Here is a 12,160-nt window from a genome sequence, read left to right as displayed (position 1 = left end):
TACTGCTTAGATGGAGAGTCTTTCAGTTATTTTTATTTTTACTATTGCTTGGGAGAGTTGACAGTGCAGAGTTAACATACTGGACTTTAGGATTTTATGTAACACATTACACAAATCAACCTCTCACAGCTTTTGCCACCAGCATCCCAATCCCCTAATATCCTTAACATTACATATTAATATACATATACATTTAAAATGTCATTTGACTAGATTTTATTAATATTTTATTTTTTCAAATAGCCCACCAGACACATATTTTACAATAGATTTCTTAAATTTAATTTAAAGTTCTCTTATTTGTTTTTGTTGTAATTAAAGTATAGTTTAGCACATTTTGGCAGGGAAATCAAAAAAATGCAGTGCCAACAATCACAGTACAGCTGGTGCCTTACTTCTGTTTGGCAGAACTGCAAAATGATGGTATCATTAAAGAACTTAGAAGCAGTGAACTCCATTTAAAAATACTTTCTCCTACCATTTTACCTACAAAGCTAAAATTGAGATAGTTTTTTTTAAACAATGTAATAAGTGGTTATTTAGACAGTAGTAATAGTCATGCATCTAATGAAATACTGCGTATAAAAAGTTACTGAAGCTTAGGATCTCATTGGTCAACCTAAAATGACCTTCATAAGTTCACTCAACCAATTCATTCTTTTAAAAAATCATCTCATATATTTTGGTAAAGAAAGAATTAAAACTTCATCATCATCAAGGATAATTTTGCATTTATTTGTAGAAAATAAACAATCTGTGAGGTAGGGAAAGAAAAAATAAAATTTATATTTTTATACTTTATTTTTTCTTTGATTATAAAGGTAGTAAGTTTGATTTTTTAAAATCTAAAAAATAAACAAGTGTAAAGAAAAAAAACAAAATTCAGCCTCAAACATACCACTAAGAAGTCATCCATCACTAACAATTTGGTATGTTTCTTTTCAGTCTTTTTTATTTACAAAAGTGAAATCAACTGTCTCCAGTGTCTTTTCAGTTGGTTATCATAGTATAAACAGTTTCCTATATAAATAAATATTCTTTAAAAATATAATTGTTTGGGGGTAAGGACATAGGATTCCATTGTATGTAACAACTCCCCTAACATTGGTCATTGATGATTTATTACAAACAATGATTTTATTCCATGATTTATTACACACAATGTCATTATGAACAATTAGTGCAAATCAACTCTGAAAGTCAACCTAAAAAAGTACTAAACAACAACAACAACAAAAAAAAAGCATTTAGCTCCTCAAATACAGCCCTCAAGATCTAAGGTTCATTTTGTTTTGTTTTTCCTAATTATTAATATAATAAATAAGTTAATGTCTTTTCATGGATTTCACCTTTCATGGTCACTGGAAATGTCCCAAACGTGCTCAATTTTGAAAACCATTTTTTAAAAAACTACAAATTTTAACTTGCAATTTATAAATAAAAATAATTATGCCAAAAGGAAAACATAAAGTAATTCAATACAATGAAATTATTTCTAGCTCTTAATCACTACAGACTAAATCAGAAAGTAGCATACTCTTTTTCAAAAGTAAATAAGTCACTATGAATTATTTTCAATACTTTCCTTTTCAGCATCTTCCATATCTAGTCTTTATTGAACTAGAAAAACTAATTTGAGACTTCTAGTTAAATATGGCAGATTGAACACACATTTACTTCTGATCCCACTTGAAAACTCCATTAAAATAAGGTAAAAATAAATTTGTTTTAAAAAACCTAAACCCACACAGAAAAAAGGAATGAGAAAGGAGAGATGTCTACATTTGGGTAGTTGGAAACTAGATGAATGAGTAGTAAGTGGACTTAACAGACCTGAGTACCTTAAATTCAAGCCATCAGTGGAAGGAGTTCAGGAACAAGCTGATGTGTGCTTGAATCAATCTCAGAACCCTGGAAAAATCTCAGAAACCTGAGGCACCATATACCTCTAAAAGTGGAAGTAAAAGGAGTCAAGAACAGAAAGATCAGTTGAGGCTGGGTGGGGTGACTCATGTCTGTAATTCTAGCACTCTGGGAGGCCAAGATGGGAGCTCAGTAGTTTGAGACCGACCTGAGAGAGAGGGAGACCTCATCTTTACTAAAAACAGAAAAATTAGCCAGGCGTCCTGGCCCAGCCCTGTAGTCCCTGCTACTCAGGAGGCTGGAGTAGGAGGATCACTTGAGCCCAGGGAGCTATGATGACACCAGTGCACTCTACCCAGGGCAAAAGAGTGAGACTCTGTCATGACAGACAAAGAAAGAAAGCAGAAAGAGGGAAGGAAGGAAAGGGAAACAGAAAGGGAAAGGGAAGGAAAGGAAAGGGGAAAAAGGAAAAGAAAAAAGGAAAAAGAAAGACCAGTTGAATATCTCCCTCTGATTCCCTCTCCTACCAAAATAATGGAAATTAACTTCTAATTCTATGGAAAGACTGAACTATAAGATACTTAACACAAAGAGGGAAGGAAGGGGAAGTAGAGAGAAGAAGGGCATAGAGAAAACAGGGTAAAATCAAAGTGTACATAGTGAGATGGTGACACAGTCCATATCATCTCCCTCAACTAGGACAACTGATCACATCTACAACTAGGGAAAAAATTATTTATAAACATGAAGGTAAATAACTAAAAGAGTTGCAAGTGTTTGTCTCTGCAGAATAAGTATGGAAGGAAAGGGACAGAGAATGACTGCTATTTTTATGATTAATATAAGCTGTGCCCCCAACCCCCTAAAAACTAGCTGGTTGCTTCTATAATATCCATTCTTGTTTTCTTCCTTCCTTACTAAAAGAATCACAGGCATGTGTTGACCAAGAAAAAAAACAACAAAACTTAAAAAAAAAAAAAAAAAAATTTCCTAACATTTTTTTCATATGGGGATAGCTAAAAAAATTGAAGTCACTGAGTAGAATTTAGGGCAAGTTGTTCTGGGCTTCCCCCACAAAGATATCCAGTTCCTGTCACCTGGAAGTCCGATGTGATAGCTGGAACTTCAGTAACTATCCTGGATCACGATGGATGGGAAGGTAAGGATGACTGATAAGAAAGAGCGAGCAAATGATTATACAAAGATGATAAGGCCACCATACCATCCCTATACTATCTGTCAAGACTGTTTATATGAGAAATAAATGTAAGCCAGTTTCTCTATTAGCAGCAAAATGCAATTCCTAATATTTAGGCCTCATATGACTTTTTAAACTATGTACATTGATAAAAATAAAAGGAAAATTTCTAAATATTCCAATTAATAGCAAGAATTGTTAAAATGTACTATGCTTAAAAAAACTACTCATAGAATTATATTATGTAAATTCTATACGAAGACCAAGAGATAAGGATTATTTTTTTCCTAAAACAATTAAATTTTAATTTCTCTAAAGAGAGATTAGCATGTATTTTATAAAACAATGAGGCAAATTACCCTTTCTTTTGCTAAGATTGCCTCTTCTACACCTATTATAGTGTCTAGCCCACAGTAGTTACTCAAAAATCATTTGAGGATCATTAAATACTTTTTTGCCATTTGTATCAGCATTACAGACATAAAGTATCCACTAAGAGTCCCAGAGTAAGGATAGAGCAGGGTTTCTCAGTTCTCAACCTAGCCACCTCTGATATTTTAAATCAGATAATTCTTTGTCATTGGAGCTATCTTGTGCATTGTAGGATGTTCAGCAGCATCTCTGATCTTTATGCCAGCAGCTTACTCCAATCAAGACAATCAAAAATATCTCCTCTAACCACTCCGGGAGGCTGAGGAGGAAGGGATCACTTGAGGTCAGGAGTTGGTGAGCAGCCTGAGCAAGACCAACACCTGCCTTTATGAAAAATCATAAAAAAATTAGTCAGGCGGTGGTACACTCCTATAGTCCCACTTACTTGGGAGTATCGCTTGAGCCCAGGAGTTTGAGGTTGCTGTGAACTAGGCTAAACCGCAGCACCCCAGTCTGGGCGACAGAGCTAGACTGTCTCAAAGAAAAAAAAAAAAAAAATATATATCTCCTGACTTTGCCAAGTGTCTTGTGTAGGAACCAAATCTCTGAGAACCTCTGCCATAGAGAAAATGTAGTTGTTTTGCACATTACTGTGTTTCACCAGAAGCATTCAGCTTTTCTAGTTAAATAACGAAATTTAAGAATTATAACATTTGTAAAGTTTATTATGGGACACAGACTATAAACTACCTACAGATTAGATTATCTCTAATGTCCCTCCTAAATCCTCAGAGGATTTCACAAGAGAGAAATATTAATAGCCTCTATCTCTTCAAGCCTATCTACGAGCTAGGTATAGTACTAAACACTATATGTTCATTCTCTCATTTTATATTCATGACATCCTGATGGAATGACTATTAACCCCATTGTAGTGTGAAATAATTTAAAGTCTATCTTAATCAACATATCAAAGTATTTCCAGAAATATTTATTACTCACTATATTCACTCTGGCACTGAGTAAGAAGAAAGTACCTTAACTTGCTTAGTTTACAATCAATTTATGGCAAAAAAAAAAAAAAAAATTCAATACATGTGGTGACAAAATAAGTTGAATTATTAGAACCTTCAGGAATTGGCGAAATGTTCATAGCACCTAACAAGTCAAAGGGACAATAATGATCTGTTTTTTGAAATATTTTTTACTACTGTGGCATAACAAAAGAGTACTTTTTAAACTTTTCATCCATGATTTCCTGAGTATTTTCAGTAACTTTTTTCTCTTTGCAGCACTTGCCAAAAAAAACTTCCTCTATAATTATATGAAAATTTACTTGTAATTTCAATCTGCCTTTCAGTAGAAACTGAAGGCTCGGTTCAGATCCCAGCTTCTCTACCCACCTATCTGAAACTAAGACAAATTAACTTGTTCAGGCCTCAATTTCAACTATGTAACTTGCTATCTGAAGGCTAAGAGTTAGTAGGCCCTCAATAAAAGTTACTTTCTCCTACCTTTCATCTTCAAAGCAAATTAAGTATCAGTTAAGGGCCAATTCTATTTAAGCATTTATTGAGAGTCTACTAACAAGAGCCCAGGGAGGATGTGATAGACACAGTTAGTCCAACATTACACCTTATCTCCTATTTTATTTTTCCTTGTGATAAAAGAAGAATCTCCCTAGAAGTGTTCCTTCTTCTCTCCCTTCACCCACACAACTGCCAAGAAATTTTGATTCATATTTCCCTCTAAAAGGAGGAAGATAAATTGGAGCCTTTCTTCTCAACACCATCAGGCTGTGTGTATAATGCACATATTTAGTTAACTGTCACCCACGCAAGTGCATACTATCCATTTTACAGATTACTCACCATTAAGTCATTTACTAATAAATTCAAATTTATTTTAACACTTAATATTACTGTTTAATATTACCCTCAGTAAATATTAGAAAACCAAATCTTCAAAAAGAAACAATCTTTGGGAATTAGATTATATAATCCACTGCTTTTCTTACTGGCAAATAAAACAGAATAACTATAGAATTTTATTAATCAGTAGATAAAAATATAATTTAATAAAGGTAATTTTTTATTCCAACTAAAAGTTTTAATAGAAAGAGGAACTTCACAAAGATCATCTGCAAGATGGAGAGGAACCTAAGAACAGATCTACTGGTAATCTAGAGTATTATAAAATAGGTAATGAGATTTCAGGTAAAAGTCGGTAACATGAAAGTATGTCAGTATAACACTCAATTTAGGAATGTAAAATAAAAGTTAATTAAGTTCTTCCTGTTTAGTTTTATTTCCTTGGATATTTAGAAAGTAGTGAAATTTTATAAAATAGTCAACTTCATTTGTTCTTAAAATATTTTACTGTCACTGTTCAGACACTGTATTTCACAGGCTAAATTTGTTCATTTGTTCTTAAAATTGAGTTCAAGAAACAGAATAATAGTTAAAAGTTCTTCAAAAATGTTCTGGCCCTCAAATAAAATTTCAGATTCTACTGCAATTAAGGGTTATTTGATCAAGTAAATTAACAAAGCTAAGTATAACCAAAACAAGTTGCTCGTTAACGATATAAAAAGCAAAACAGAAAGATATAGATTTTCTGCCCATAAATATATTAACTTTATTCTAATTTTCAGAAATTTAAATTTGTATAGGCACGAAGTCTACCAATAGCATAATAAATATAAAATGTATAGTTAGAAAACAAGTGCTCTGAAAACAAGAAACTGAACCTCTAAATCCAGTGAATGCCAATTATCAAAATAAAAATATATTTTCAAGAATGTCACTAAATAGAGTGCAATGCTGAAGAAATTGACACACCCTTTATAGGACAATTATAACTTTCAAACCAACTTATTTATGACACTGGGGGAAAAAATGAAATCAAAAGACAATTTGAACTAAAGCATTAAAAACTTACCTGAAAATGTCAACTCCATTCTTTTTCTTTCAATGCTTTAAAGGGCACAAAATCAAATGTCAACAAACATGATGCTCACTTTTCATTAACTTTATTTCCTACCTATTACCAGAATGAAATTAATAACTAACTGATCCAAACTCTTCATAAATTTATTCAATTATTATCCCTACTTGGCAGAAGGGGAGACTGACACACAGAGAGGTGAAGTAATTTGTTCTAGGTAACAGAGCTAGAAGTGGTAGAGCCAGGATTTGAACCCTAATACATCCAAAATAATAAACAAATTTAAAAAGGAACGGACGAAATGGAAAAGGAGTAAATGCTTTTTTCCAAAATGGCTTACAAAACAAAGAGTGTTATGAATAACAACAAAACATTTAAATTATAAATGTACACAGATGAGAATGCACAATACACAAACGTTACCCCCAAACAAGTACTTTGGTTCTATAACATTTGATTACAAACACTTTAAACAACATCAAATCCTGGTGGCAGTGGACTAAGAAAATAATTTACGGTCACTGTTCAGACATCGTATTTTACAGGCTAAATAAAATACATTGTAATTTAAAGGATAATGGGAGTTGAAGATGTAACTGGAGCCAGAATTTCAGGAAAATGACTTTCTCTACGAGCAGTTAATTAGAAAATACGTGTATGTGTCAAGGGAAGGAAGTTTAAAAAAAAAAAAAAAAAAAGGAAAGATGATAATCACACTGCCTTAACGCCCGCCCCCCGCCCGAAGAAGTAACTAAATCAGCGTGGGTCAGCGCCTAAGCCAATTGGAGAACTGGCCCAGCGGGATCTTGTGAAGGGATGACAGGAGACCCTAGCAGAGGGGGAAGGGTGACTGTGACAGGAGAGGAGGTGGTAGAGAGATGGCATGCCTCCCATGCCCGAAAAAGGGGAAAATACAAGGGGCAAGGGGCGCAGGAGAGGAGGCAAAAAACCTTATCAGAGGTTCGAAACGCGGTGAGAAGGACCACAGTAGGAAACATAAGAAAGGCGGGACTCTCGGGCAGGAAAGGGTCTGTTTGGGGTAGGAGAGGCTTGTCAGGACAGAGCTTTCCGGCCAGCTGACCCTCCTTCTCTCCAGCCCTTCCATCCCCGACCAACTCTCACTTTCTTAGCAACCCCAAGCCGGCGGGTCACCCCTGTCCTGCTCCCCGCCCCCCACCCCAAGCTGGATAGGTGGAGGGAGTAGCTTCACCCTCAGCCTCCTTGTTGAGCTGGAGAAGCGAGCACTGGACACAACCCAGATTCGTGGACGAGAAGGCCAGGAGACGCAGAGAGGCCCAGGACCCGGGTGACAAGTCGGGGCAGCCAACGGGCGCCTCACCTGACAGAAGCGTCGGCAGTAATCCCGACTGCTGATCCCGACGCCGCCGCCGCCGCAGCCGCCGCAGCTGCCGCCGCCAGCGCCACCTCTGCCGTCGCCCGCAGAACTAAGCCCCACAGGGCCCAGCGGGGACTCCACAATGGCCACGAGCTCTTCTCCGAGGCGTTCGGCCTCTTGGTCGCTCTCTTCCTCCGCCATGAGGCTCTCGCCGCCCAGCGCGTACCAGCCCCTGCGCCGCCGCCGCTGTAGCTGCCTTGGCTAACCTCCTCCTCTTCTAGTTCCCTCCCCCTTCCCTCCGCCCTAGCCGGACAGGGGCCTCTCTGCTGGGCTCTACTTCCGGCTCCGCCCACCCACGCCCACAGTTTTCACTGGATAAATCTAGCCGCCAATCATTATTATACCTGCCCTTCCATTACTATTGGTCAAATCAACCGTCTGTTTGATAGACCAGCGGTCTGTTGGTCAATGCTACTCGGCGGTTGCTGGGGACCGCCTACGGGCTCTGCCATAGGCGGTGCAGGAGGACGGGGCGCGGCGGGGGACACAGCGGCCGCCGGGGGCTCGATCGGGCAACGGCGGCGACGGCGGCGGCGGCGTCGTCGAGTCTTCCTTCTCCCTCATCCCCTTGCTCTTCCTTTTCTTCCTCCTCTTTTCCTTTCCGACCAGGTCTCATCTACTTCCCCTAACGGCGGCCTCGATCCTACGGTACCGAGACAGCTAGGGAGGCCGAGGGTGGGCCCGGCCGTTGGTGCGGGCTCTGGGCCCGGGGCCTTCCGTCCCGAAGCGGGAGCCGGGGGCGGGGCCGGGGTGCCGTTGTCGGCGGGAGGAAGAGGGAGGAGACGGGAAGCCTGACAGCGGCCGCCTCCCCCAGGCTCCTGCTGCCGCCTCCCCTGAGACTGCCGCCAACTCGGCTGTTGAGTTGCTGGGCCCACGGCTGGCAGCTGGGACTCGGCCCTGCTAGCGGGGTCAGGGCGGTGGGGCGCCGGCGTGCTGGGCTTGGCGCGGGAGAAGGGAGTCTAGACGCCAGGAACGTCCCGCGCCCCTCCTCTCTCCCACCCCCGCCCGAACCCTGGGGCCTGGGGACCGCGAGGAGGTGTAAAGGGGGCCGGACAACCGAGAAGGAACTGGGAGGGGTAGTGTTGGGTTAACATTGAGATCGGGTTTGTGGTGTAGAGTTACCTGAAGAACGATTTTAGAGACACCTGCGCGGTCGGTCTTGTTCATCTTTTCATCCACCCTTTTTTCCCCTCCCCCTCCCCCATTTTTCCTTTCCATTTGTTTTTCGCGTTTTACAGTAAAGGCATGACTTCCCGGCACCGCAGGGAAAATAGGGTGCAAGCCCAGAAACTGTTTCCCCACCACCACTTGTTGAAAAACTGACTTGAAGGCATCTCCGGGTTTGAACAAACAGAAAGTGCCAGGATTTGATGCGTCTCTGGTTTTGCGCTGGAGACCCTTCACTAAGTATCAAGACGAAAAAAACTGGAAACTAATCCGGTAAACATTTAAACTTGAAAACTTCTGATGAGTTTTATTTTGATTTAGTAAATGATTTCCTGCTTTTCTTTTGTTGTCTAACTCCTGCTCTTAACTTTTGAACTTATTCGTTTAAAATATCTCTCTCTTCTATTGAAAACACTTTTGTTCTTCGGGAATGTAAACTCGAGCATCCTCTACTGGGTAGATATTTGCCTTTGCAGTAACACAGAGTTTTTGAAAGTTACAAGACATTGGATAGTATATAGGCCTTTCACATTTACACAAATGATTGAGCATTTTATGTCATAAAGAATTATGTACTTTATTAAAGTTTGAAATCCCAATATTTAAAGATAGATGATTTTTCACATAGAAAATAAGATTTAGGCATTAGTGGGTGCAAATATTTAATGTTTTTCATAACTAACTTAGAACCATTAATCATAATCGGGACTGATTTGTTATGGGAGTGTGAAACACATACCATTAACTTAAAATGCAAATATGTGTAATGATAATTCACTAAGTACTAGTCAGGAATCGTGTCTGCCTTCTCTGCCATTGCAAACCTATGGCCTGACTCTGTATTTGGCAAATGAGAGCTATGCCCTAAAAAAAAACTTTAATGGTAAAAAATAGAATTAAGCCTATTAAAACCTAGACTTCATTATACTTTCCAGAATTTCTGTGAAATATAAAATCCTTTGGGTTGGGTCCATGGGTGTCTAACACATTGACAATTTAAAAATTTTTTGAAAGAGATTTCATGTTACCCAGCTATTCTCTAGTATGGATTAATAGAATACTCTATTGTTTCTGATTACATAAAGCATAGTTCTTCAGAGCACACTTAGGAATCTTTCACTAACATATTTGTACAGAACAGAATTCCAACTTGGATTCTGTCAATTCATTTTAATTTTTTACATCTTGGTTATTATAAGAGCTTAGTCCAAAGGCACGGCCCCAGGGAACAATTAAGACTTAATGACCATTTGTCACCTACCAAAATAGTTCATTATTTCAAGGTTTCAATGCCCATAAAGTTCCAGTAATCATAAAAGCTTGTTATTAGGATAAATTGAGAAAGTATTAAGCTGCTTCTAAGTTAAATAAATGTTTGGACAAATAGTGAAGATGCTCCTTTACTTTTTCCATCAAGTTTTGATTGAGCTTCTGCCATATACTAGACACTATGTTAAGTTCTTGATTTTGTTCTAACTTACTAGTCAATAAGTGAAATAGATATTAACAAATGTAATTATTAGTCTTTAATGGGAAAAGGAAACAAAAAGATATTGGAGAAAGCACTTTGCATATCTTATCACATTTCAGAAAGCTTAGGAGAGTTATACATGCATTAAAAAATAACTTTAAACTCTATATTTTGGCTTTAAAATTTAATGCATTGTCTCTGTTAATTGCATTTGGTCTGTGTTCTTTCTTAGTTTTACTTTTTTTTCCTCCTCAGAACAATTTTGGAAACTATATCCATCTTCATACAGAATTATGCTAGTTTATCAGCCCACCTGTTTGAACAAACTTTGCCCACAGTTGAATTCCTAAAATCAGTTGCCCCAAAATTGTGACAGGAGAGAGGCTCTTTTAAACTTGAATACGTACCTAAATTGGATGAGATTAATATAATTAATACTCTACCTGTTGACCTGTGATTATGTTTTCCTGTTATAAAAGATAGTGAACTCTGGGATAGTTTGAGGGTTTTTTTTCATAGTTCTAATTTATTTGAATTTCGTAAAAATCAAGGAATGGATCTAGTTTTAACTAGTAACTTGCTCTACTTTTGCCTTCCCTCACATATTTTGGATAAGTTAAGACTTAATGGACACAGTCTGTTAATTTGAATTACGTTTTTTGAAGTCTTTAATGTTAGAGTGCTTATACTCTGCCTTTTATTATTAATTACTTCCAGGATGAGCTGTTGTTATAACAGATGTCTTTGTTTCTCTTGTCTTGAAAGAATCTTACTCAAAGTCAGAATGGAACGATTTGTAGTAACCGCACCACCTGCTCGAAACCGTTCTAAGACTGCTTTGTATGTGACTCCCCTGGATCGAGTCTCGGAGTTTGGAGGTGAGCTACATGAAGATGGAGGAAAACTCTTCTGCACTTCTTGCAATGTGGTTCTGAATCATGTTCGCAAGTCTGCCATTAGTGACCACCTCAAGTCAAAGACTCATACCAAGAGGAAGGCAGAATTTGAAGAGCAGAATGTGAGAAAGAAGCAGAGGCCCCTAACTGCATCTCTTCAGTGCAACAGTACTGCGCAAACAGAGAAAGTCAGTGTTATCCAGGACTTTGTCAAAATGTGCCTGGAAGCCAATATCCCACTTGAGAAGGCTGATCACCCAGCAGTCCGTGCGTTTCTGTCTCGCCATGTGAAGAATGGAGGCTCCATACCTAAGTCAGACCAGCTGCGGAGAGCCTATCTGCCTGATGGATATGAGAATGAGAATCAGCTCCTCAACTCACAAGATTGTTGACAAGGAGGTTACCACCATTGTGATCAAGATAAATAATGTGGAGTATTAAAGTTATGTGTTGATTGTGTGGTTCATTTTTATATTTATTTCGTTTAAAAATCATGTGATGCAGAATAGTTTTGCAATGTGTATATAGTTGCAGGCAAAAAAAAAAAAAAAAAAAAACCTCACTGCAAAACTTGTTAATTTTAGTCACCAATGGTCTAAAGCAAAACTTAGGTTTAGAGTGTGCTAGGATACCTGAAACCTGATGGTTATCTTTAAAATTGATGGTTTTTCTCCTGAAATGTTTGTGCATGGAAGAACTGCCCTGCTTTTTTACCCTGTTGCCATGTATGATTATTCCTTGTGAGATTACTTAATTACTCAAAGACTAGCCTAGGAAATTGAAGCTGCTGCCAGGCAACACCACTCACGGTAATTTAAAGAAATTATTCCTGATCAGAGGATCCTCTTCAA

At 38.2% G+C, this 12,160-nt stretch overlaps 3 protein-coding genes across 3 annotated transcripts in view; 2 read left to right on the top strand and 1 right to left on the bottom strand.

Moving 5' to 3' along the window:
- Nucleotides 1-8,004, bottom strand: part of ZNF654 (zinc finger protein 654) — a 76,552-nt gene extending 68,548 nt beyond the window's left edge. Inside the window, exon 1 of the mRNA XM_069475046.1 lies at nucleotides 7,719-8,004. Within this exon, the coding sequence (XP_069331147.1) occupies nucleotides 7,719-7,916 (198 nt within the window). The 5' untranslated portion in view covers nucleotides 7,917-8,004. The remainder of the gene's footprint in view (nucleotides 1-7,718) is intronic.
- Nucleotides 8,005-8,256: 252 nt separating this feature from the next.
- Nucleotides 8,257-9,104, top strand: LOC138387882 (uncharacterized). The gene is made up of 2 exons (XM_069475049.1): nucleotides 8,257-8,423; nucleotides 9,014-9,104. Exon 2 carries the CDS (start codon nucleotides 9,021-9,023, stop codon nucleotides 9,096-9,098), a length of 78 nt encoding a protein of 25 aa, XP_069331150.1. The 5' UTR covers nucleotides 8,257-8,423; nucleotides 9,014-9,020; the 3' UTR covers nucleotides 9,099-9,104.
- Nucleotides 9,105-9,157: 53 nt separating this feature from the next.
- On the top strand, nucleotides 9,158-11,762 carry CGGBP1 (CGG triplet repeat binding protein 1). The gene is made up of 2 exons (XM_069475048.1): nucleotides 9,158-9,215; nucleotides 11,179-11,762. Exon 2 carries the CDS (start codon nucleotides 11,198-11,200, stop codon nucleotides 11,699-11,701), a length of 504 nt encoding a protein of 167 aa, XP_069331149.1. The 5' UTR covers nucleotides 9,158-9,215; nucleotides 11,179-11,197; the 3' UTR covers nucleotides 11,702-11,762.
- Nucleotides 11,763-12,160: the final 398 nt, after the last annotated feature.

This window comes from Eulemur rufifrons, chromosome 7, assembly GCF_041146395.1.
Source record: "Eulemur rufifrons isolate Redbay chromosome 7, OSU_ERuf_1, whole genome shotgun sequence".
In the NCBI taxonomy this organism is placed as follows: domain Eukaryota; kingdom Metazoa; phylum Chordata; class Mammalia; order Primates; family Lemuridae; genus Eulemur; species Eulemur rufifrons.
This window is presented reverse-complemented; position numbering and strand designations above follow the sequence as displayed.